The sequence below is a fragment of the Odocoileus virginianus genome, chromosome 20 (assembly GCF_023699985.2).
Source record: "Odocoileus virginianus isolate 20LAN1187 ecotype Illinois chromosome 20, Ovbor_1.2, whole genome shotgun sequence".
Lineage (NCBI taxonomy): Eukaryota > Metazoa > Chordata > Mammalia > Artiodactyla > Cervidae > Odocoileus > Odocoileus virginianus.
The window spans coordinates 21,154,635-21,177,776 of NC_069693.1; the positions used below are offsets into that span (position 1 = coordinate 21,154,635).

Consider the following 23,142-nt stretch of genomic DNA (forward strand, 5'->3'; position numbering starts at 1 on the left):
ACAAGACCCATATATATATACACGCTGTCTACAAGAAACCCACTTCAGACCTAAAGACACACATAGACTGAAAGTGAGAGGATGGAAAAATATATTCCATGCAAAGGGAAGCAAAAGAAATCTGGAGTAGCAATCCTCATATCAGACAAAATAGATCTTAAAATAAAAAAGAGTACAAGAGATAAGGAGGGACACTAAATAATGATCAAGGGATCAATCCAAGAGGAAGACATAACAATTGTAAATATCTATGCACCCAACATAGAAGCATCTCAATACATAAGACAAACACTAATAGACATAAAAGAAGAAACTGACAGTAACACAATAATAGTAGGAGACTTTAACACCCCACTCACACCAAAGGACAGATCATCAAAAGAGAAAATTAATAAGGAAACACAAGGCTTAAATTATACATCAGATGAGATGGATCTCATTGATATCTTCAGGACATTTCATCCAAATGGAGAAGAATACACCTTCTTCTCAAGTGCACATGGAACATTCTCTGGGATAGACCACATCTTGGGTCACAAATCAAACCTCAGTAAATTTAAGAAAATTGAAATTGTATCAAACATCTTCTCCGACCACAACACTATGAGACTAGATATCAATTACAAGAAATAAACTGTAAGAAACACAAACACATGGAGATTAAACAACACATTTCTAAAGAACCAACAGGTTACTGAAGAAATCAAAAGGGAAATCAAAAAATTTCTCGAAACAAATTACAATGAAAACACAACTCAAAACCTATGTGATGTAGCAAAAGCAGTTCTAAGAGGGAAGTTTCTAGCCACACAATCCTACCTCAAGACACAAGAAAAACATTGAATAGACACCCTAACTTTACACCTCAAACAACTGGAAAAATGAAGAAAAAAGACCCACAATTAGTAGAAGGAAAGAAATTATAAAGATCTGAGCAGAAAGAAATGAAAAAGAAATGAAAGAAACCATAGTAAAGATTAATAAAACTAAAAGATGGTTCTTTGAGAAGATAAACAAAATTTACAAGCCTTCAGCCAAACTCATCAAGAAAAAAAGAGAGAAGAATCAGATTAACAAAACTAGAAATGAAAAAGGAGAGGTTACAACAGACAATGCAGAAATACAAAGGATTATCAGAGACTATTATGAACAACTGCTGCTGCTGCTAAGCTGCTAAGTCACTTCTGTCGTGTCCGACTCTGTGCAACCCCAGAGATGGCAGCCCACCAGGCTCCCCTGTCCCTGGGATTCTCCAGGCAAGAACATTGGAGTGGGTTGCTATTTCCTGCTCCAATGCATGAAAGTGAAAAGTGAAAGCAAAGTCGCTCAGTTGGGTCCAACTCTTAGCAACCCCATGGACTGTAGCCTACCAGGCTCCTCCATCCATGGGGTTTTCTATACTTATGAACAACTATATGGCAATAAAATGGAAAACCTGGAAGAAATGCAAAGATTCTTAGAAAAGTTCAATTTTCCAAGACTGAACCAGAAAGAAATAGAAATTATGAACAACCCAATTACAAGCACTGAAATTGAAGCTGTGATCAAACATCTCCCCCAAAACAAAGGTCCAGGACCAGATGGCTTCACAGGAGAATTCTATCAAACATAAAGAGAAGAGCTAATGCCTATCCTTCTAAAATGCTTTCAAAAAATTGCAGAGGAAGGGACACTTCTAAACTCATTCTACAAGGCCACCATCACCCTGATACCAAAACCAGACAAAGACAACACAAAAAAAGAAAGCTACAGGGCAATATCACTGATGAACATAGATGCAAAAATCCTCAATAAAATTTTAGCAAACAGAATTCAGCCACACATCAAAAAGCTCATACACCATGATCAAGTTGGGTTTATTCCAGGAACGCAAGGAGTCTTCAATATACCCAAATCAATCAATGTGATAACTATATTAACAAACTGAAAGATAAAAACCAAATGATAATCTCAATAGATGCAGAAAAAGCCTTTGACAAAATTCAGCACCATTTATGATTAAAACTCTTCAAAAAATGGGCATAGAAGGACCCTACCTCAACATAGTAAAGGCCATATATATAAGCCTACCGCAAACATTATTCTAGTGAGAAACTGAAAGCATTCCCCCTAAGATCAGGAACAAGACAAGGGTGTCCACTCTCACCACTATTATTCAACACAGTTCTGGAAGTCCTAGCTACAGCAGTCAGAGAAGAAAAAGAAATAAAAGGAATCCAGATCAGAAAAGAAAAAGTAAAGCTCTCACAGATGACATGATACTATACATAGAAAACCCTAAAGATAGTATCAGAAAATTAATAGAGCTAATCAGTGAATTTAGCAGTTACAGGATACAAAATCAATACACAGAAATTACTTGCATTTCTATATACTAACAATGAAATATCAGAAAGAGAAATTAAGGAATCTATCCCATTCACCATTGCAACAAAAATAATTAAATATCTAGGAATAAAGTTACCTAAGGAGACAAAAGAACTGTACACAGAAAATTATAAGACACTAATGAAAGGAATCAAAGATGACATAAACAGACGGAGAGATATTCCATGTTCCCGGGTAGGAAGAATAAAAATTGTGAAAATGACTATACTACCAAATGCAATCTAGATTCAATGTGATCCCTATCAAATTACCAGTGGCATTTTTCACAGGACTAGAACAAAAAATTCCGCAATTCATGTAGAAACACAAAAGACCCCAAATGGCCAAAGCAGTCTTGAGAAAGAAGAGTGGAGTTGGAGGAATTAACCCTCCTGACTTCAGCTTATACTACAAAGCTACAGTCTTCAAGACAGTATGCTACTGGCACAAAAACAGAAATGGACCAATGGAACAAGATAGAAAACCTAGAAATAAACCCATGCACCCATGGGTACCTTATTTTTGACAAAGGAGGCAAGAATATACAATGAATCAAAGACAGACTCTTCAATAAATGGTGCTGGGAAAACTGGACAGCTTCGTGTAAAAGAATGAAAGTAGAACACTTCCTAACACCACACACAAAGATAAACTCCAAATGGATTAAAGACCTAAATATAAGACCAGAAAACTATAAAACTCTTAGAGGAATACTAATAGGCAGAACACTTGATGACATAAATCAAAGCAAGATCCTCTATGACCCACCTCCTAGAGTAATGGAAATAAAAGCAAAAGTAAACAAGTGGGGCCTGATTAAACTTAAAAGCTTTTGCACAGCAAAGGAAACTATAAGCAAGGTGAAAAGACAGCCCTCAGAATGGGAGAAAATAACAGCAAATGAAACAACTGACAAAAGATTAATTTCCAAAATATACAAGCAGTTCATACAACTCAATGCCAGAAGAATAAACAACCCAATCAAAAAGTAGGAAAAAGACCTAAAAAGACATTTCTCCAAAGAAGACATAACCTGTATGGCTAACAAACACATGAAAAGATGCTCAATATCACTCATCATTAGAGAAATGCAAATCAAAACCATAATGAGATATCAACTCACACCAGTCAGAATGGCCATCATAAAAAAGTCTACAGCCGCGGGGGGGGCCACGCCCCCGCCACCGCGCTCCTGGGGCCCAGCGTCTTCGGGGCCGATGGCCGCACTGGATCCCAAACCTCAGGACTGAGGGACTCGGTTACTCCAGAGGATCCACTGAACATAGGATGTTGCCACAAAATCTACCTCATGTGTTACTCTCTTTTGAGATGAACAGTTGCAAATTTGAGCAAGATGTGTGCAGACTGTGTTGAAAAACTCTGAAGAACCTAATTAACACAGGATGACCTAGTAGTGATTCTAAGCCTATAGCAAGAACCTATTCATTAGTGAGTGTGTCAGTCTTGGTTCTGAATGCTGCAGTTAACAGCGAGCAGAGTTTCTCCTTTCTTTATTTCTGAAGCATTCACTTGACCTTCCATCAGTAAGACTGACTTTATTCTAATCTGTTCCTGGAGATATTAATGGGATACAGTCATGTCCACTCAAGAGGAGAAGCAGATCAATACTGAATATGCTGTGTCCTTGTTGGAGCAGTTAAAATTGTTTTATGAACAGCAGTTGTTTACTGACATAGTGTTAATTGTTGAGGGCACTGAATTCCCTTGTCATAAGATGGTTCTTGCAACATGTAGCTCTTATTTTAGGGCCATGTTCATGAGTGGACTAAGTGAAAGCAAACAGACACACATACACCTGAGGAATGTGGATTCAGCCACCTTATAGATAATAATAACCTATACATACACAGGTAACTTGGCAATAAACGACAGCACTGTAGAACAGCTTTATGAAACAGCTTGCTTCTTGCAGGAGAAAGCTGAGGCTTAGAGAAGAAAGCTACTTGTCTGATATTATACAAGTGTTGACTGGCCTATCCAAGTTTTGAATCCAAGCAACGTGACTTCTTATCACAAACTGTTTCTAGTTAATCACTGTGATCTGGAATAAATATAGTAGGTAGCACTTGTAACTCAAAAAAAAAAGAAAAAGTCTACAAACAATAAATATTGGAGAGGATGTGGAGAAAAGGGAACGCCCTGGCACTGTTGGTGGGAATGTAAATTGATACAGCCATTAAGGAAGATGGTATGGAGATCCTTTCAAAAACTAGGGAAAAAAACCACCTTATGACCCAGCAATCCCACTCCTAGGCATACACCCTGAGGAAAACAAAATTGGAAAAGACACATGTATCCCACTGTTCACTGCAGCACTATTTACAATAGCTAGAACATGAAAGCAACCTAGATGTCCATCGACAGATGAATGGATAAAGAAGTTGTGGTATATATACACAATGGAATATTATTCAGCCACAAAAAGGAACACATCTGAGTCAGTTCTGATGAGATGGATGAACCTAGAACCTACTATACAGAATGAAGTGAGTCAGAGAGAGAATGATAAATAAAATGGTTCTGAATAATTTATTTACAGGGGAGCAATGGAGAAATGGACATAGAGAACAGACTTATGGACTTGGGGAGAGGGGAGGAGAGGGTGAGATGTATGAAAAGAGTAACATGGAAACTTATATTACCATATGTAAAATAGATAACCAACGGGAATTTGCTGAATGTCTCAGGAAACTCAAACAGGGGCTCTGTATCAACCTACAGGGGTGGGATGGGGAGGGAGATGGGAGAGAGGTTCAAAAGGGAGGGGATATATGTATACCTATGGCTGATTCATGTTGAAGTTTAACAGGAAATAACAAAATTCTGTAAAGCAATTATCCTTCAATAAAAATTTTTTTATAAATCCCACAGTCAAATAAGTTTGAATAATTTGGGGAAATACTTTTCAGAGCCCCCACTGCTGGAAGGAAGGACAGCGGTGCCAGTTTCACCTGCCTGGAGTGCCCCATGGTTTTTCTGTACCTGGTCTGGTCCAACTTTACCTAATCATAACTCAACATCCCTCTGTGGCAATAATCTGCCTAGCCTTCCTGGACCCTGAGGCCAAAGGAAAATCAGTCTGATTACATCTTTACCAAATGTTTTGATACCTTATTTATCATGGATTTTTTGTGATACTTTTGATTTCTTCAAGTGTGGCATGAAAACACTGTCTATCTTGATTACTGTTTTGGTCCCCCTGAGGCTAGTGCCTCACCCTTTCCCAGCCCAGCTGTGCAGTAACAGCTTCCCCATCACTCTATGTGACTCAGACTCTGTTTTGAGTTCTTAAGGTGACCAAGCGCTGTGAGTGGCCAGCCTGTTCTGCTGTTGAACATCTGAAAGCTAGAAAAGTTGTCTCCTGTCACCCCCATTCATTCTTAGCTTCTGGTTTTGTCTCAGAGAAGCCCACAGAATGATTTGAATTTCCTTTTTAATACAGTAGTCCTTTGACTAGAGATAGCTATTTCATTCCAGTTAATCATCTGTTCCAGGTTAGACGCTGTGCCTGCTCCTCAGATGACTTGGGTTTCCAAACGACTTAGGTTGACATTCTGGTTACTCTGAACTCTATATTTTTCAAGTTTCCATTAAAAAAACATCCTGTCAAGAGCTGAAGACAACACTCCAGCACTGCTCTGACAGGTGGCTCTCTCCTTCCTCTAGCTGTGGAATACTGTGTTTCTCTGATGCAGCCTAAACCTGCCTTGGTTCTGTGGCCCCAACACTGGTCTTTTGGAAGTCCGGTGCACTATCCATTGCACCATGGAGTCACCTCACTGGTTTTTTATTTTGCACTTGTACCAAATAAAACCATTTGATTTTCTGCATGAATTTTTATTAGAGTAGTACTTATAGAATTGAGTTTTAAACCCAAACACTTTCTTGGTAAACTGTATCTCATTAGTCACTTTCCATTTATTGTAGTCTATACAGATAATTTTGAATCATTTTTCCAAGTGTGTTTAAGTACTTAGTCTCCCACCTAGATAGGTATAATGGCATGTGGATAGATCCATTTCATAAAACATTAAGGAAAAGTTCCTCCTTTCTCCTTCATATATTATCTCTAACTTTCTGGTGCAAAAAGTTCATTTATAAATACTGTATTAGCATATCTTAGTGATTCAGTTCAAGTCACAGCATAGACATAAATGAAAGCTCCCAGCTCTGCCTTATTTCCCATGCACGGTGAATTCACAGGCAATAATTTGCAGGTGCAACTTCTGCATGTTGGCCTAATTGACCCTTTCCCCTCTTTATCAAAGGTAATTTCCCTCAAAAAAACAACTGTTTCCACCTGCAGCTGCTCACTCCTACAGGGGGCAATCCAGCTGTGGCTTTATAACCCCACCCCCAGGTTATCCCACAGTTAAAAATCAGAATTTACGTAGATCATGTGGTCAGGAATATGGCTCTTTCAAAGGACTTCTCTTTCTCACTGAAGGAATCCAACTGAATAAAAAGCAACACTGAAAATGGATAGAGTAACTCGCCTGAGGCAGGACCCGATAGCATCCTGGGAGGTCATCATCATTGACAAGCTGGATCGTTTTCTTATATGGATACTTCAGGAAGCAATGCCCAAAGTCCACCTCTGTATTAACCACGTGGAGGGTAGGTACAATACACCTGCTCGAGGGAAGGAGCCCATTAAAGAATTCAAAAGGATGAAGGGAGCGCTTGTTTACATATGGAGGACGCAGTCCCAAGTTAAACACATTTGTCACTGTCACACACTAGTTTTCCTCTAATAACCATATTAATCATTTTCACATCTTCTCTCCTGTCACCCCTCTCTCTAAGCCCCTAGTAACCACTTTTTAATTAAAAAAAAAGCGGGGGGGCTAGAAGCAGGACGCCTTAAACACTGTCTTCTGTGGGTAATGACTAACATTTCCATTGTTTTTCATATTTGGTCTTTCTCTGGCAAGAAGCCCCCAAAGCACAAGTTCCTTAGGATAGTGGATCTGTTTCCATGGCAAACAGGGCCCATGCCACCAGCATGGGGTCCTGACGCGCTGTGACACTTTGGACCAGAGTCCCCTGAGGACCAGCAACAGCTCGCACCATCTAAATAATGGTACTAATTCTAATTTCCATGAGGAACAGCTGCCTTGGATCAGTGGGCTCAGGCAGCTGCTCGACCCAGAACTGGCACTGTGACAGTGGTGCTCAGTGTGAAGGGGGTGTTGTGGGGGACAGGAGGGAGGGATGGAGGCCTGTGTGTGCAGACTGGCCTATTATTCGGTGACCTGGGTTTTATTTTGTGTCTGTTAAGTCCCCAGGTCTGCCCTGCCCTGCTGCACTTTCACAACATGGTGCCATGGTGAGGAGTGCTGGCGTGTGAATCTGTCAGAGCCAGGTTCAAATACTGGCCTCACCAAGCACAGCCTTGAGCCAGCTGCTCTCCCTCCCAGAGCCCCGTTTTTGCTCATAGGTAGAAAGAAGGTAATCTGAGGGACTGACATTGGCATCAGCTCTTCCTGGGGAAACACAGAAGATGGTGTGAATGAAGGCATGGCACAGGACCACCTGATGGCTCAGTTCGAGGTGATGAGCCCGTGGTCCCTGCCCGACCAGTCACACTGCTGGCTCTCTGGGAGAATCACTTTGGGGAGCACGTTCTAAAAGTAGCTCTCTGTTGAGTCTCTGAGCAGTCCTTACAGACTGCTCCAAAAGTAGTGACACAAGAGTCTTGACCTCAAGTTCGGGTTTTAGCGGAAGATGAGGGTTCACTTTTAGTTAGAATGGGAGTTGTCAGTTGACCCAATGATTTTGGTAAAGCTTATCCTTTACTACCTGAAACACTGGGGCTGACAGGACTCATAGCACTTGACTTGGTCACAGAGTACACATGCTAGAAAACTCATAGCCTCCTATAACCCATTCCCCACCTTTTTAAAATTCAGGAGTTTCTACTTAGAGCTGCATGGAAAAGGCATTGGAAAGTATCAGAATAAAAGAAAAATAGAAAAGAAATGCAAGACTAGACAAAAGGTCAAACTTTGGGATAGAGAAGACCAAACAAAAGGGTTTTTCCACTGTTCTTAAACAAATGATTAGTGAGGTCTCTGGAGGGAATACTAAGCAGATTGTGGCCAGAACTTGACCTTCAAGTTATTTTAGGGCTGCCCCCTGAGCTCACTCAAGCCCAAGACAGAGGAAACGGTGCTGGTTATGAGACCCCACCAACCAGCATACCTTCTTTAAGGTGCATCTCCCTAAGATTCATGAGGGTCCTATATTCTAGGTGCTAGAATACTGCCTGTTTCCTTCAGGTGGCATTTTCATGCACACGATCAGGTCCCAGATCTGGACACTTGTTTACTTTGGCAAGAGCACAGCCTGTGATTTTATTTAGGACCATGGGCAGCATCATTAGGTGACACACCTCGCTTAGAAAGGCTGTAAACTTAGTGAAGGAGACACAGTCAACGAATGTCAGAGCCCAGATCTTACCCTGACTCCAGGACGCACTGTTGCCTCTATTGAAAAAGAGAGACAAGCTGTGATGGTTCTGAGGAGTTTATGATGTTAGTGAGGGCCTTGTTTTGGGGGGCCACTTGCAGCCTGCCTTTAAGTCCTACTGACAATGTCCTGGAGCAGGGCTATGGGCACCACTCTTTCTGCTGCAGAACTCTGGAGTACTATCTTTAAAGATAAAAATAAAAACCAGCAACTGCTCATCTCTTCCTGATAAAACCTTGTGAAGTATATACACGGAAAATCAGACCCATTAAAGAGCACTATTATACTTAACACCTAACATACACATCCCCCCTCATATCTCCACCAAAGGTGCGTTTTCTCATATAAAACTGTATCACTCCAATATCAGATGCTTCTTCTTTCTCAGGAAAGGCAGTAAACTGGTTGGTTGTTCCTGTGCTGCCTTCCTTCCTGAAAGCCAGCCCATTACTGGTGGCTTGGGGGAGACTGGGAAAGAGAAAGCAGGTGAGCGCGGTACCTTGCTGTGATTAGGAGTGCCAGCACTTCCTCCCCGATGCCCTCCACATCTACCACCAGGGCCAGCTCATATTTCTGCACAGTGTTGGAGCATAACGTCACCTAGAAAGAAAAAGGTAAAAAGCTGCTCTTCTAAAAGGCCAGCTCTCCCCCTGCACAGGGGAGAAGGGGGCCAGGAGAGGACCACATGGATGAGTATGGTTTCTAAGTACTTTATTAGAGGATGTATGGCATTTAACATTTTTAGTTAAACAGGTTCCATTTCAGGGTCAGGGCATGCTGAGTTGTTTCAAAGGCCAGGTTAGATTCTAACAAATGGCTTTTGGTATAATAGGTCTGCTGAATTCTGAGGGGGTAGTATCAAAGGAGTATCAAAGGTAGTATCTGGCATGAGGGGAAACCAGGCCCTGAAGAACATCAACATCAAACAAACTTTAATTACTGCAATTTAAAGTGTTCCCTATGCCTCTGGGCTATATAAATTCTGAAAATTCAGTACACCAACAAAACACTACAGCTAGATTTCACTTAAGGCAAAATAAATGAATATAACCAAGTCAGTGATAGAAATAGTGTGAGAAATAAACTAATCTTTTTTTTTAACCAAAATCTTGTCATTCCTCCCCACCTCCCATATTCATTATTAGAGCAGAAAACAGGAAACTCTGAAGAAAGGTTAATCCAAGGGCAGTATCTAACCAATATATTTTACCCTATGTTTGTATTTATTGTTGTGAAACTTGACAGTTAGGTTTTTGAAGCCTTGTCACAATTTTTAATTGCTTTAAATGATTTGTATTGGAAGAGATACTTGTTAAGTGTAGAAAACAGCTTCTGGCATAGGTTATGGCTCTTCTATCTATAAATTATGCATCAAGTACTAATTAAAATTTTTTTGGTTGGAAAGGGATTTGTTGGATGCAAATTTGAATCCAGATAGACGTGGTTAAAGTGCAGATCAGGAGGGAAAACTGAGGCTTGGAGAAAACTTTCTGAAATACAAAGGAAAAATAAAGCAAAGAGGGAGTCGCTGATTTAGAAGGAAAACTTGGCAGCTTTGGAGAGAAGCAGCCACTACAGCTCCAGATTCCTGGAGTGGCTCTAACCCTGACTAATGTCTCTGAGCTCTGGTTAGAGGAAGTGGTTCTGGCACAAACCTGCTGGATAGATGCTGTCTTCGAGAATCTTCCTGAACTACACAGGAGAAGATCCACAAAAGGGGGGAATGGTAGGTAATATGTAAGCTAAGCATTACTCTGTAAAAAATAAATTCATTCATTGCAGCTGCACCTCTCCTTGGGCAAGTCACAATTAGCAACTGCTCTGATCTGAATGCTGATGTCCCTACCTCCCACCCCAAATGTATACGCTGAAATCCTAACACTCAATGTGCTGATTATTAGGAGGTAGGGCCTTTGGGAGGTTATGAGGTCATGAGGGTGGAGCCTCTTGAGCAGGATGAGTGCCCCTCTAAGAGGCCCCAGAGAGCTCCCTCGTCCCTTCACCAGGTGAGGATACAAGGAGACAGCAGCAGTTTGAAATCTGAAAAATGGCCTTCACCAGAACCCTACCATGCTGGTACTCTGACCTCAGACTTCCAGCCTCCAGATTGTAAGAATAAATTTCTGATGTTTACAAGCCACCCAGTCTCTGGTCTTTTGTAACAGGAGCCCAAATGGGAAGTTACAACAACATGCAATAACAAACCTCACTGTATCCCTTAAGAAGACCTTAGAAAAGCTGAAATCTCCTAGAATAGATTTAGGATGAATAAATTCATGGTGAGATATTATGAAGCATTTAAAGCAAATTTGGGGGGTAAAACTCAAAGCTGAATTAAATATTGAAAGGTAATGACTAAAGAGAAAATTATCACCTTAGTTGTGAAGTCATTTTTTTTTCTTTTCCAGAAAAGATAAAAATCATTTAAATTTAGCAGCCTTCTGTGTTGCTAGACCTAACTGCTTGGAGAAGCAAAAAATAAGTGATGGGAGACAGCAAAAACCTTTCTCAGTTAGCACTGGAACAATTCTGCTGTTGGCACTACGAGGCCATAAGCCAAGCATCACACTGTGGACCTTAAAGCACTGCTGGAAACATCACATCCACATTCACCAGGAAGCTCAGATTCAGGTTAAAAATTTGAATAAACTGGATATCATCTGGGGCATAAACCTGGATACTTACTAGTATAAATGATTTGAGTCTAAAGGAGGACCTGATTGTCAATGAGCTCTTAAATATTTTTATATTAGTATTGATGAGTGCACTATTAGGCACAGAGCAGTGATTTCAGCAGAAATTGCTAGAATCCACTGTTCTGATAAAGGCAATGCATTTAGACTGATGGAAACCTACTGAAGCAGTGTCAGTTCTTTGGCCCAATATATTTGTTTCTTCTGCCATAGTAGTTTACTTCCTCGTAGAAATATACCCACTTTTCCATGTGAATTAGAGGCACTCCCTCTCATTGACACTGGGCATATAAAGCAAATGCTAGATGTGGTCTCAGTAACTATTTGACAGTTCAGCTGTATGGCTACATATGCTGGAAGGCTGAGCACTTTACCCTGATAGCAGCAAATCCTTGGGAGCGAATGGTGCCGCAGCTGGGGGTTATGGTGAATTCTTTTGGTCTTATTACAGGTAATTCATCCTTGTTCCAAAATTGTTTTTTGTTGTCTGAATACTGCTCAGAACTTGAAATGCTTTGCTGGCCAACGCCATCCCCAGGGACACGCAGTTTGAAGGTCATGGGGACCAAGGAGGTGTTATTGAGGGAACATATCAAGGTATGAGGAAACCCTGGAAAACAAAATATAAGGTGAGAAAAGATGCCCTATGAGATCTTCCCTTTAACTTCAACCTCTCCTCTCAGTGCCAAACCTCTTAAATGAATTAGACATGCAGTTCAACACTGCTATTTATTTCCAACTCTCCCTGGTACTGTTTTCAGTTGCACAACCAGGAAATAAATACATTTCACTCATTCATTCAATGAGTACTTGCTATGTACTTACTATGTAACGACAATAGACATGAAACAAACCACTCTGTCATTATCCAGACCCCTCTCCAGAGGCGGTCTCTATAATCAGTTTGTTGAGTAATCTTCTAGAAGCACATTTTGCATTTGATTTTTACATAGAAATACAATTTTCCCCAAAGAATAGGAGGATATTTGCTCTTTTTATTTGCTGGTGTGTGAAAGGAAAAGCCCACGCAGTTTTGCTTGCTGTGTGACCCAGAGCCTGCCAACACATTATATAATTCATCCTAGACTTGTCTGAGGCTCTTGCTCTTAGAGTAGATGACACAAAATCGAATAATAGGCTCTCCTGAGAGAGACTTTACGACCTGCTTTTGAGCTGGCCAAAGACTAGCTGGCCAAAGCTTTCACCTCCCTGAGACAAAACTGCTTTTTAATGTTATTTAATGTTATTTCTAGCCCTCCTACATTCAGTTCAGGGAGATTCGTGTTCCTTTCCTAAGAGATGTGGCTCCTTCTTGCCTGGCAAGCAATAAACCAAACTCTGATTTTGGATTCCCTAGGTGGTCACTGTATCTGCTACCATTTTCAGAACAAGAATGATCTAAAACCATAAGAGAATAAACATGCATATTTCTACTGGATGTAAACACTTCTCTTTCTATGTTGAAACCTACTGTGATAAAATACAACTGGTCTCCTGGAGTAATTGCTGCAGCACTGCTGGGGATATTTTGAACTGATCTACTTCTCCCCATCTGTAGCCTTTGTCTACACATTAGGACTGTTGAAGGAAACACATCCACGTCTCCCTCATAATTTCACACCTCCTTGGAAGAGACATTTTATGGAAGAATTGTGTGATTAAGGGCACTTGAAAGCTTATTCTTGGAAATTCCAGAGGTATTGCTAGAAAGTCATTTTCACAATTATATAATTGCTTCATCTGACTTCTCTGAAATTTTTCAAAATGACTCTTAAAACTACAGATTCTTCCTTATTTTACCTTATCATTTACGGGATAAACACTTTTCAAATGTATGGTGTAATTTGGAAGTGGATCCTATAAAGGTTCACATGTATCTTTCCAAACCACTGCCCAGACTACGTTCCTGAATCTGTAAGTTTTTCTGAGAATAAAGTCAATTACAACCTTCTAGCTAGAACAATTCCTTGTACAACTACTTCTAATAGCCTGTATTGCTTGTGTAGAAGCCCCCCAAAAGAGGATACTGCTTTATTAAAGATCAAACATTCATTAATACAAATGTTATTCCTAGGTTTCTGGTTGCATCAAATCTGAATTACTATTCTACTGTCCATCTGAATGCAAGTACTTTACATATAATACATTAAAAAAAATCAACATCTATGTGTCTTTTCTTCAAACAATTAACAACACACCTGGCCAGAATGCCTCAAAGACTCAAAGAGACACCTTCATAACTCTCTCAGTACTTAAATAATGATTTAAAAGATTGTAGTCTCAGGAGGTTTGAGTCTCATTCAAGATGTATATTTTCATCTGACCTAGAAAGCCCAAAAAAGAAACTTAAGGAAACTAGGGACAAAAGATCACAAGGCTACAAAGGAAAATTTTCAATTCTGACAAAAGGTGGTATATTGTTTGGAACATTATCTCTCTACCAATAATGGATCCTAACTAAGAAGGGTGTTAAACTGATTCAGCAATACCCAAGACCAAACATTAAATTACAAGTGACAGACTTTTGGGAATTCATTGGATATTTTAGACAATGGATTCGTAATTTTTCTAGTAAAATAAAAATCTCCACAAAACAAAGAGAAATGTATTGGCAGAACATTGTGCAAAAACAGATGGTATTTTTGTAGCTGTCTATAGAAATACTTCACAATACAGGAGATCAATAGGCACATTTGCACAATCCATTTTGAAGATAAAAATATTCAGACTTAGAAAACAAACATTACTTAAAAATGGGATCCTCTGTTCACTTCAATGGTTTCTCATACCCCAACTATGAAGTGCCCCAAAGTCTGAGCTGGTCTTCGACAAAAATCTTATACCACAGGTCCCATCATAAAGGAGATAATTTCTGAATAAGAGTTGATAGGAAAAGTTCTCCTCTGTAACTGGCTCCTGTCTTACATCCTGCTATCATATTCCAGAAAAAAATGTGCAGTCAGTTGTGGGTCTAAATCATACTTCAGAGGACCTTTCAAATACAAATGGGCTATGCCAAAATTATACAGTTAAAACATGTTGTTGTAATTGTCTGTCTCGAGACAGATTTGAGCCTTCCTATACAGAAAGGCTGCTGCTGTAAATACAACTCAATCATTGTACTCGATAACTTTCCCCCATGGGGAACACCAGCCTTATGCAGAAGAGTTATAAAGAATCCTACAGTGTATTAACCATTTGATTAAAAAATGTCACAATCCACAATCTTTAGAAAATGTAGAGAATAAAAATTTTACTACTGATCTTAAACTGGCCAAGCTCCTAAGCCTCCTAGATTTCTTTAGTGAAGAGTTTTACTTTTAGTTCTAATGTCTATCATACCAGGTTAGCTCCCTCTGGAAACTCAAAGGCTATTCACCTTAGGAAATAAAAACTAGAAGAGCCATGGGATTACAAGTCTCTTTATCAATCTGAATCAAGCTTCCTTAATAGAGATGTAACTAAACATTGTCTAGAACCAACTCACCTATAAGTTCAAGAAGACTTCCAAAAACTCACCCTCAGAAATTTTCCCTTTTTTCAGCTTCAAAAATGAAAAAATAAACCAGTAGTCTTCACGGCCTTCTAACAACTGACCCTGCAGCTAACTGAGAGGTGAGCCTTTGGATAAAAAGATGCCCAAAGAAACTGAATTACTGGCTGAAGACGTGTAGAAAACTACTCTTACTAGAGATTCTTTAGTTTTTCTTTTTTTTTTTTAATATCTTGGCCACACTCTGCAGCACATGGAACTTTAGTTCCCAAACCAGGGATCAAACCTCCATCCTCTGCATTGCAAGGTGGATTCTTAACTGTTGGACCACCAGGGAAGTCCCTAGCTGGAGATCTTAAGTGGAAATTTGCTAAAATAAACTTTCAGAAATCAGTGACCTCAGCAGTAGACTGCTATTTTAAGATCCTCAGAAACAGCAGACTCTACATGAAGTTGAAAGATTCTGCTCATGAGTGACAGAACAAGATTTTGCAACATACCTGGTATTACTGAGTTTCACACTTTACCCTGTACACTTTCATTCTTATCATTCTGCCATATTATTCTCTATCTCTACCTTAAGGTCATATTAATTCTAACCCTTCTGATATCCGCTGTTGTGTTTCCCTTAGCTTCTGCGGCTGCTAAGTCGCTTCAGTCGTGTCCGACTCTGTGTGACCCCATAGACGGCAGCCGTCCAGGCTCCCCCGTCCCTGGGATTCTCCAGGCAAGAACACTGGGGTGGGGTACCATTGCCTTCTCCGTTACTGCTAATGATCCCTTACTCAAATCTAGGCTTTGCTTATGCCTACCATAATCTCTTCTGCCAACCTTTCTAAGAACTTCCTATGATCATGACAGTTTAAGCTCTGCCCATAACTCTCTACTTTACACCTTCCTAAAGTTAACTTAAATACTTCTCCTTGAGTAAAATACTGATAGTTAATACTGGGCCATGTGTATTTTTTGACGCTTATATTTATTTATCCCAACAACTTTGCCCTCAAACCCTAACTTCTCTGTCTAAATTATCTAATGGTCAAGTCCACTGAGAAACCAGAGCCTTCCAATTTCCTTATTCTCATTCAGCAAGTTCTTGTACCTCCTGAAAAATAGTGACTGCAGATACTTATCCTGCCGCATTTGATCTATCACCTGGTATACCACTGATGATTTGGTTCATATCATTCCTTGATCAATCTGAGGAGTTATCAACGTCCCAGTGCTCCTTCATGGACAATCACGACCCAAATTCTACAGTTTAACTCTCTCAATCCTGTAGCTTTAGTCAAACTAATTAATTATTAGATATGACATCCAACATCCAATCCAACAATCACAATCTCCAGCAGTTCAGTTCAGTCGCTCAGTTGTGTCTGACTCTTTGCGACCGGATGCCATGATCTTAGTTTTCTGAATGTTGAGCTTTAAGCCAATGTTTTCACTCTCCTCTTTCACTTTCATCAAGAAGCTCTTTTGTTCTTCTTCACTTTCTGCCATAAGGGTGATGTCACCTGCATATCTGAGGTTACTGATATTTCTCCTGGCAATCTTGATTCCAGCTTGTGCTTCATCCAGCCTGGCATTTCACATGATGTACTCTGCATATAAGTTAAACAAGCAGGGTGACAATATACAGCCTTGACGTACTCCTTTCCCAGTTTGGAACCAGTCTGTTGTTCCAAGTCCAGCTCTAACTGTTGCTTCTTGACCTGAATACAGATTTCCCAAGAGGCAAGTCAGGTGGTCTGGTATTCCCATCTCTTTCAGAATTTTCCACAGTTTGTTGTGATCCACACAGTCAAAGGTTTTGGCATAGTCAATAAAGCAAAAATAGATGTTCTTTTGGAACTCTTTTGCTTTTTTGATGATCCAGCAGATGTTGGCAATTTGATCTCTGGTTCCTCTGCCTTTAATAAAAACCAGCTTGAACATCTGGAAGTTGACAGTTCACGTATTGTTGAAGCCTGGCTTGGAGAATTTTGAGCATTACTTTACTAGCATGTGAGATGAGTACAAATGTGCAGTAGTTTGAGTACTCTTTGGCATTGTCTTTCTTCGGGATTGGAATGAAGGCTGACCTTTTCCAGTCTGTGGCCACTGCTGAGTTTTCAAATTTGCTGGCATACTGAGTGCAGCACTTTCACAGCATCATCTTTTAGGATTTGAAATCACTCAACTGGAATTCCATCCCCTCCACTAGCTTTGTTCATAGTGATGCTTCGCATTCCAGGATGTCTGGCTCTAGGTGAGTGATCACACCATCGTGATTATCTGGGTCATGAAGATCTTTTTTGTACAGTTCTTCTGTGTATTCTTGCCACCTCTTCTTAATATCTTTTGCTTCTGTTAGGTCCATACCATTCCTGTCCTTTATTGAGCCCATCTTTGCTTGAAATGTTCCCTTGGTATCTTTAACTTCCTTGAAGAGATCTCTAGTCTTTCCCATTCTGCTTTTTTCCTCTGTTTCTTTGCACTGATCACTGAGGAAGGCTTTCTTATCTGTGCTTGCTATAGCCATACTTTAAATATTTTAGATACCAACCAATAGTACTATTACCTCTTACCTACTTTATGATAATTACAATATCCTAATATCATCAAAACCAGCAGACCCTGTGATGCTAAATCTAGATCTTTATCTGCAATCAAGTAAATGTCACGTCTCTACCACTAGCCCGTAACAGATGCCTCTTCAAGAATGGGCCTTAGTGCCCATAAGGGGATGATATTATCAACTTCAGTTACCCTAATGTACTACCCAGCCCTACTATAGTCCCTGCAGACCTTGCGTAACTCCATACAATATATCTGTCATCCTGAAATAATTTAAGAAGTCCTCCAATGTATGACTGTCTTCTGTAACAGTTCTTTTCTCTCTTGCATCTGGAACTACCAATGTACACCTCTATTAGTCTTTTGTCCCTGAGCCAGTAACATGCTTTATTTTATCTCTCTCATCAAAGCCCTACCTGCATAGGTGGGGTAATAATTACAGAACTTCAAATAAATAATTCTTCAATGAACCATGTTTCTTTGTGGTAGGAGGCCCATCTACCTGGAGAAATACAGGATACCTGTTATTGGAGTCATGAAGACTCTAGTTCCAATTTTGGAATTTGAAATATTATCACAAGATAATTTTGAAAGATTGTTACAAAACTGTTCCTAACTTTGGTCATTACAGTGCAGAATCCAGAAGCACAGAAAAGTAGCTTGAATTCACTGACCCAAGTGTTATGAAAATCAAACAACCTTAGACTTCCTGTTGGCAAGAAAAAAGGGTATGCTATTGTTAACCTTTCTTGTCATAACAGAGAGAAGACTAAGGAATCCGTCTCCAAACTCAAAGAAAAGGCAATTTGGGTTCTGAAGGTGGACTCAGGAGAGTAAGTTCTCAATCTCAGAATTGGGTAGTCTTGGGTCATGGCTCTGTACCGTCTTCTAACCTCTCATATCACAAGAGTCTGGCTTCTGTATTGCCTCTTATTGTGCATCTGTCACAGTTACCCTTCACAGTTACCCTTCAAGTTGCAGGTCACTTTTATTTTCCTTCAAAGGAGTCTATCATTCAAATATGCCCTATAGATCTGTAAACATCTCTCTAGCCATTTTCACATTCTACATGAAGAGACATTCAACTTCATTTATATAAACTTTCTTATGGTATGTGCCTTACCCAATAAAACATAGGTCAGGATGGGGGCATTGTATAAATACATGTGCTCTGAATTTTAAAAGACTTTTACAACATCCACGTGTTAAAGCAATTTATAAAGGCATTATGATTTTTCTTAAGAACTATTTTTCCCCAAGTTTGATGGGCCAACTTGAAATGAAGCAAAAGAAATAAAAGTCAAAATGGAAAACAATAGAGCAAAATGGAAATAATTAAGGAATAAAGATTCAGACTAGGGTTTCTCAATTTTAAAAAAATTATCACCTCCTAAAAAGAACCATTGTGATAAACTAATTTTATATCATCAAATCAGTTAATTAAATATGACTTAAATTAGACTCAATTCTCTCTAACAAGAGAAATAAATACCAAGGAAAAAGATTCTTGGGTAGGGTGGACCTTTGGACACAAACCATTGTTATATCTAAGTTTTCTCAACCCCTAGGAATCAATTTTTGCTTCTCTAGGGGCAACTGTCAACACCCAAGTTGACAAAATATGATTTAGATAGATCTCAATTGAAATACTAATTCTGCTACAGCTGTGTGACCTTTGGGAGTTATTTAACTGTTTCAGTGCTCAGGTCTTCTATCTATAAAATGTAAACCGTAAAGAGTGTCTCACCCTAGGATTGCTAATGTGTTTAAATGTCATATTTCATATTATTACTTAGCAGCAATTGGACTGCAAGAAAGAACCAATTAATAAGTAAATTTCCTTCCACTGTTGTTATCATTTCTATTATTGGGGAAGTTCAGATGGGAGACAATGACTCAGTGAAGCAAGTGAGTAAAAAGTCTATACAACAATAAAGAAGAGTCTTTAATTTGAAGTGATAAAACACCTGACTTAAACCACCATTGAGTTCACTTTAAATTTGAGAGAATCTCTGTTGACAGGCTGTGTAGCCAAAGTGGGAAGTCAAAATCTGCAGAAAAAAAGAGTGTTCAGAATGTTCAGATAGTGGAGTGAAACACAAAGCATTCTGTTGTTCTATTGCAGGAAGTGGGGTGGACAGCCACAGCCTAACAACTACTAGTGTCCAGCACAAGGCTAAAATGTTCACCTAAAACTAGGAAATGGCAGCAAAGTGCTGGAGCGGAAGAACAATTCTAGAACCTCTTAGCTATTGCCCACACAAAATGGCAAGAGAAATTCTTTGTAAACCTTCTCCCTCCCACATAGAGGGAAAAGGAATTTTTCTCAATATCTAATTTAAAATGGAAAAGTACTCACCAAAGGAAACATCACCAAAATGCAGAGCAGGAACATTAAAATGGAAGGTAGGTCCAATGACACAGCCTCTGGAAGTAAGAATATACATTGAGGGAATGGAAAGGGAACCCAATGAATTCAAGGTAACAATCAAGAAGTGGGCAGAGAGTGAGCACTGAAAACCATAATTTGGCATTTAATAAATTACAGCATCATCTAGGACTCACTGAAACTGTGAGATGATGGTCAATTACAATGGTTCTTAAAATTCCTTTACAACTCAAACCTCTGAGTTTTAGCGAATGATGCTATGGTTAACTTATCACTATATTCCTACCAGTGATGAGGCAGAGAAGACACACCACTGAACTAATGGCACAAAATGTTAATGTGGATGAGATACACAACATGACAAGTTATTAATTCAGACAAGAAAAAATTATAGGTCTAATCCAGGTATAGACATCAAAGACTATCAATGATACCAGTATTCCTTGGTCCACACTTTTATAAATCTGTTTTAATCCAGTTCCTACCACCAACTAGCTGTGATCTTGGTCAATCACTTTACCTCTGTAGGTCTCAGTTTTTCTCCTAACATACACAAGAGAAGACGGCAATAGGAGGCCTTTAAGGATTCTTTAACTGTTGATTTTCTGTTTCCCTCTCATGCAAGGCTCGTGATCTTGGAGTGATGCTCTAGCTTAAATTAAATAATAGAGATTCCATAGCTTCTAGCTGACTTCAGGTGTGGTAGATAGTATATTGGTCCCCAAAGATGTCTATGTGCTAACAACCCCCAGAATCTATGAATATATTAGGTTACATGGCAAAGACTAATGAAGGTAGCAGAAGGAATTGAAGTTGCTAATTAACTGAACTTAAAATAAGGAAATTGGGCTTACCAGGTGATGCTACTGGTAAAGAACCCACCTACCAATGTAAGAGATATAAGAGATGTAAGAGATGCGGGTCCAATCCCTAGGTTGCGAAGATCCCCTGGAGGAGGGCATGGCAATCCACTCCAGTATTCTTGCCTGGAGAACCCCATAGACTGAGGAGCCTGGAGGGCTACAGTCCATAGGGTTGCAGAGAGTTGGACATGACCTAAGTGACTTAGCAGGCATGCACAAGATATGGACATTAGCCTGACTTATCTAGTTGGGTTCAATGCAATCACTAGGATCTTTAAAATCAGAACATGGAGGCAGAAGACAAGGTAGGAGTGAGGCAATGTGAGAAACATTCAACCAGCTTTTGCTAGGTTTGAAGATGGAGGAGGGAGATCATGAGCTAAAGACTGTGGGCAGCATCAAGAAGCCAAACAAGGTTAGGAAATAAATGCTCCCCAAGAGCTACCATAAACAAAGACAGCCCTGGCCAATACTTTGATTTTAGCTCTGTAAGACCTGTGTTGGACTTAAAATAATACATGTGTATTGCTTTAAGCTACTGAGTTTGTGGTAATTTGTTACAGCAGCAATAGAAAACTAATATATCAGATATTTGTTTATTCTTGCCTTTTTCTATGGTCTATGTCCCTAAAATCTCTAGACCAAAGGTAAGAACTGAAATAATTCCCCATTTGTGTGCCAGGCTTTCTAAAGTTATAGACACACAAACCCCAGAAGTCCCACTAAGCCTGAGTCTTCTAATCCACCCAGATCCAGATGTTGGTGATGTAGGTGTACCATACCATGCTGAATGAACTTGGCGCCCCAGTGATACTTCCGGCTGCTAGAGATCTGACTATAATATGTTGAGGGGCTCCTGCAAGCCTGGGAGGAGAGATGACAACAAAGACTCAGTGCAGGAAGTCTGGATTCTAAAAGCCTTTCCCAGGACCACCTTTTCTATTTTATGCTAATAATCCAAAGTGGTTTCAAAAGGAGCAGCTGGTACTCAGGAGGAATTAGGATCCAGCTGAGAATGAAGTCAAACGAGCCTACAGATTAGATACTTGATTTGCAAAAAAAGTTTTTGGGAGGCCAAAGTAACAAATAGATCAAAAGAGTCTGCAGTGCACAAAAGCATAAAGAAATAGGAAAGAAGATCACAAAATTGCACAAAGCAGTCGTTTAATCAGTGAAGCAGAAAAAAACCAGAGTTAAATCGCATTTGTTCAAAGGCACATATAACTAAGGGAACGGCAGCTGAATACCAACTGGGCTTAGACACTGTCACACCCATTCAAACAGGGATTCTGAATATTAGGACAGTCTCTGCCAAGATGGTACCCAACACCAATGCAGTGGTCTGTTAAGATTAGAATTTTAAAGACCAAGAGATAGAGTGATTGAATTATTATGTTGTTATGTAAAACAGACTGAATGAAAAATATGCTACAGTTAAACTTCATAAAGTCACATATGTAAAAATAGGAGAGTATAAAATTTCTTATAGGTAATTTTAAAAAATCAATTCTACAGTGTTGTTTATCCAACCACTTTAAGTACTGTGTCATGCAACTGGAGAAATAAACAAAAAAAATTCAGCAATAGTTCTGATAACTTTCAAGGTATACTAGCAAAAATTATGTGGTATTGAGGAAAGAAGATTACCTGACAGTAAAAGAATAAGAAATAAAATTTCAGAATCCACAATATAAACTTTTATAGAGACTTCCTGGGCTATAAGGCCCAAGAGAGTGTCCCTGGCAAAGTCATAAGTAAAATGAGTATTACTGTGTGGAACTGAAAATAAATAATAAATTGTACATGTATTTCAACCTTCATCAGTAGACATTTATTTGTGACACCACATATTTACCAAGTTTTCAAAATTACTGTTTGTGGTAATGACATGCTAGAACAATTTGGACAAATGCAATTTAGACAAGAATATTTCTCTTTGCAATTTGTAATTAGTTTTAGGATGAAATAAACATTCTTTCCACAGTCAGATTTTCCTTTCCTTTGCAAGAAACAAGGAGTGAACATGCAAAAAAAAAAAAAAAAAGGCATGGGAGCTGGTATGAATGGTAAGGTCCAGAGACTTAAGAGACCTAAACTTCACAGAATACCTGGAGTATTAACTAGTCCAAACTTACTTGTGAAAAGGTTCCTAGAAGATTTCTAAACTCTGTTATTAGTGGAGAACCCAAGTACATTCTGATCTATTCAGACATTGCATACAACACTATATAGTGCATGCTTGGGATCTTTACGGGAAGAGAGGAGAGATTTAAAAAATTCACCCATGAA

General features: G+C 39.4%; 1 protein-coding gene across 2 annotated transcripts in view; it reads right to left on the reverse strand.

Annotated features, from left to right (window-relative positions):
- HYDIN (HYDIN axonemal central pair apparatus protein) overlaps positions 1-23,142 on the reverse strand; it is a 346,758-nt gene that overhangs the window by 173,859 nt on the left and 149,757 nt on the right. For both annotated transcript variants that reach the window (XM_070451030.1, XM_070451031.1), the window contains exons 13-16: positions 19,961-20,028; positions 11,927-12,162; positions 9,359-9,459; positions 6,885-7,020 (exon numbers count right to left, since the gene is read on the reverse strand). In XM_070451030.1, coding sequence (XP_070307131.1) covers positions 6,885-7,020; positions 9,359-9,459; positions 11,927-12,162; positions 19,961-20,028 — 541 coding nt within the window. The remainder of the gene's footprint in view (positions 1-6,884; positions 7,021-9,358; positions 9,460-11,926; positions 12,163-19,960; positions 20,029-23,142) is intronic.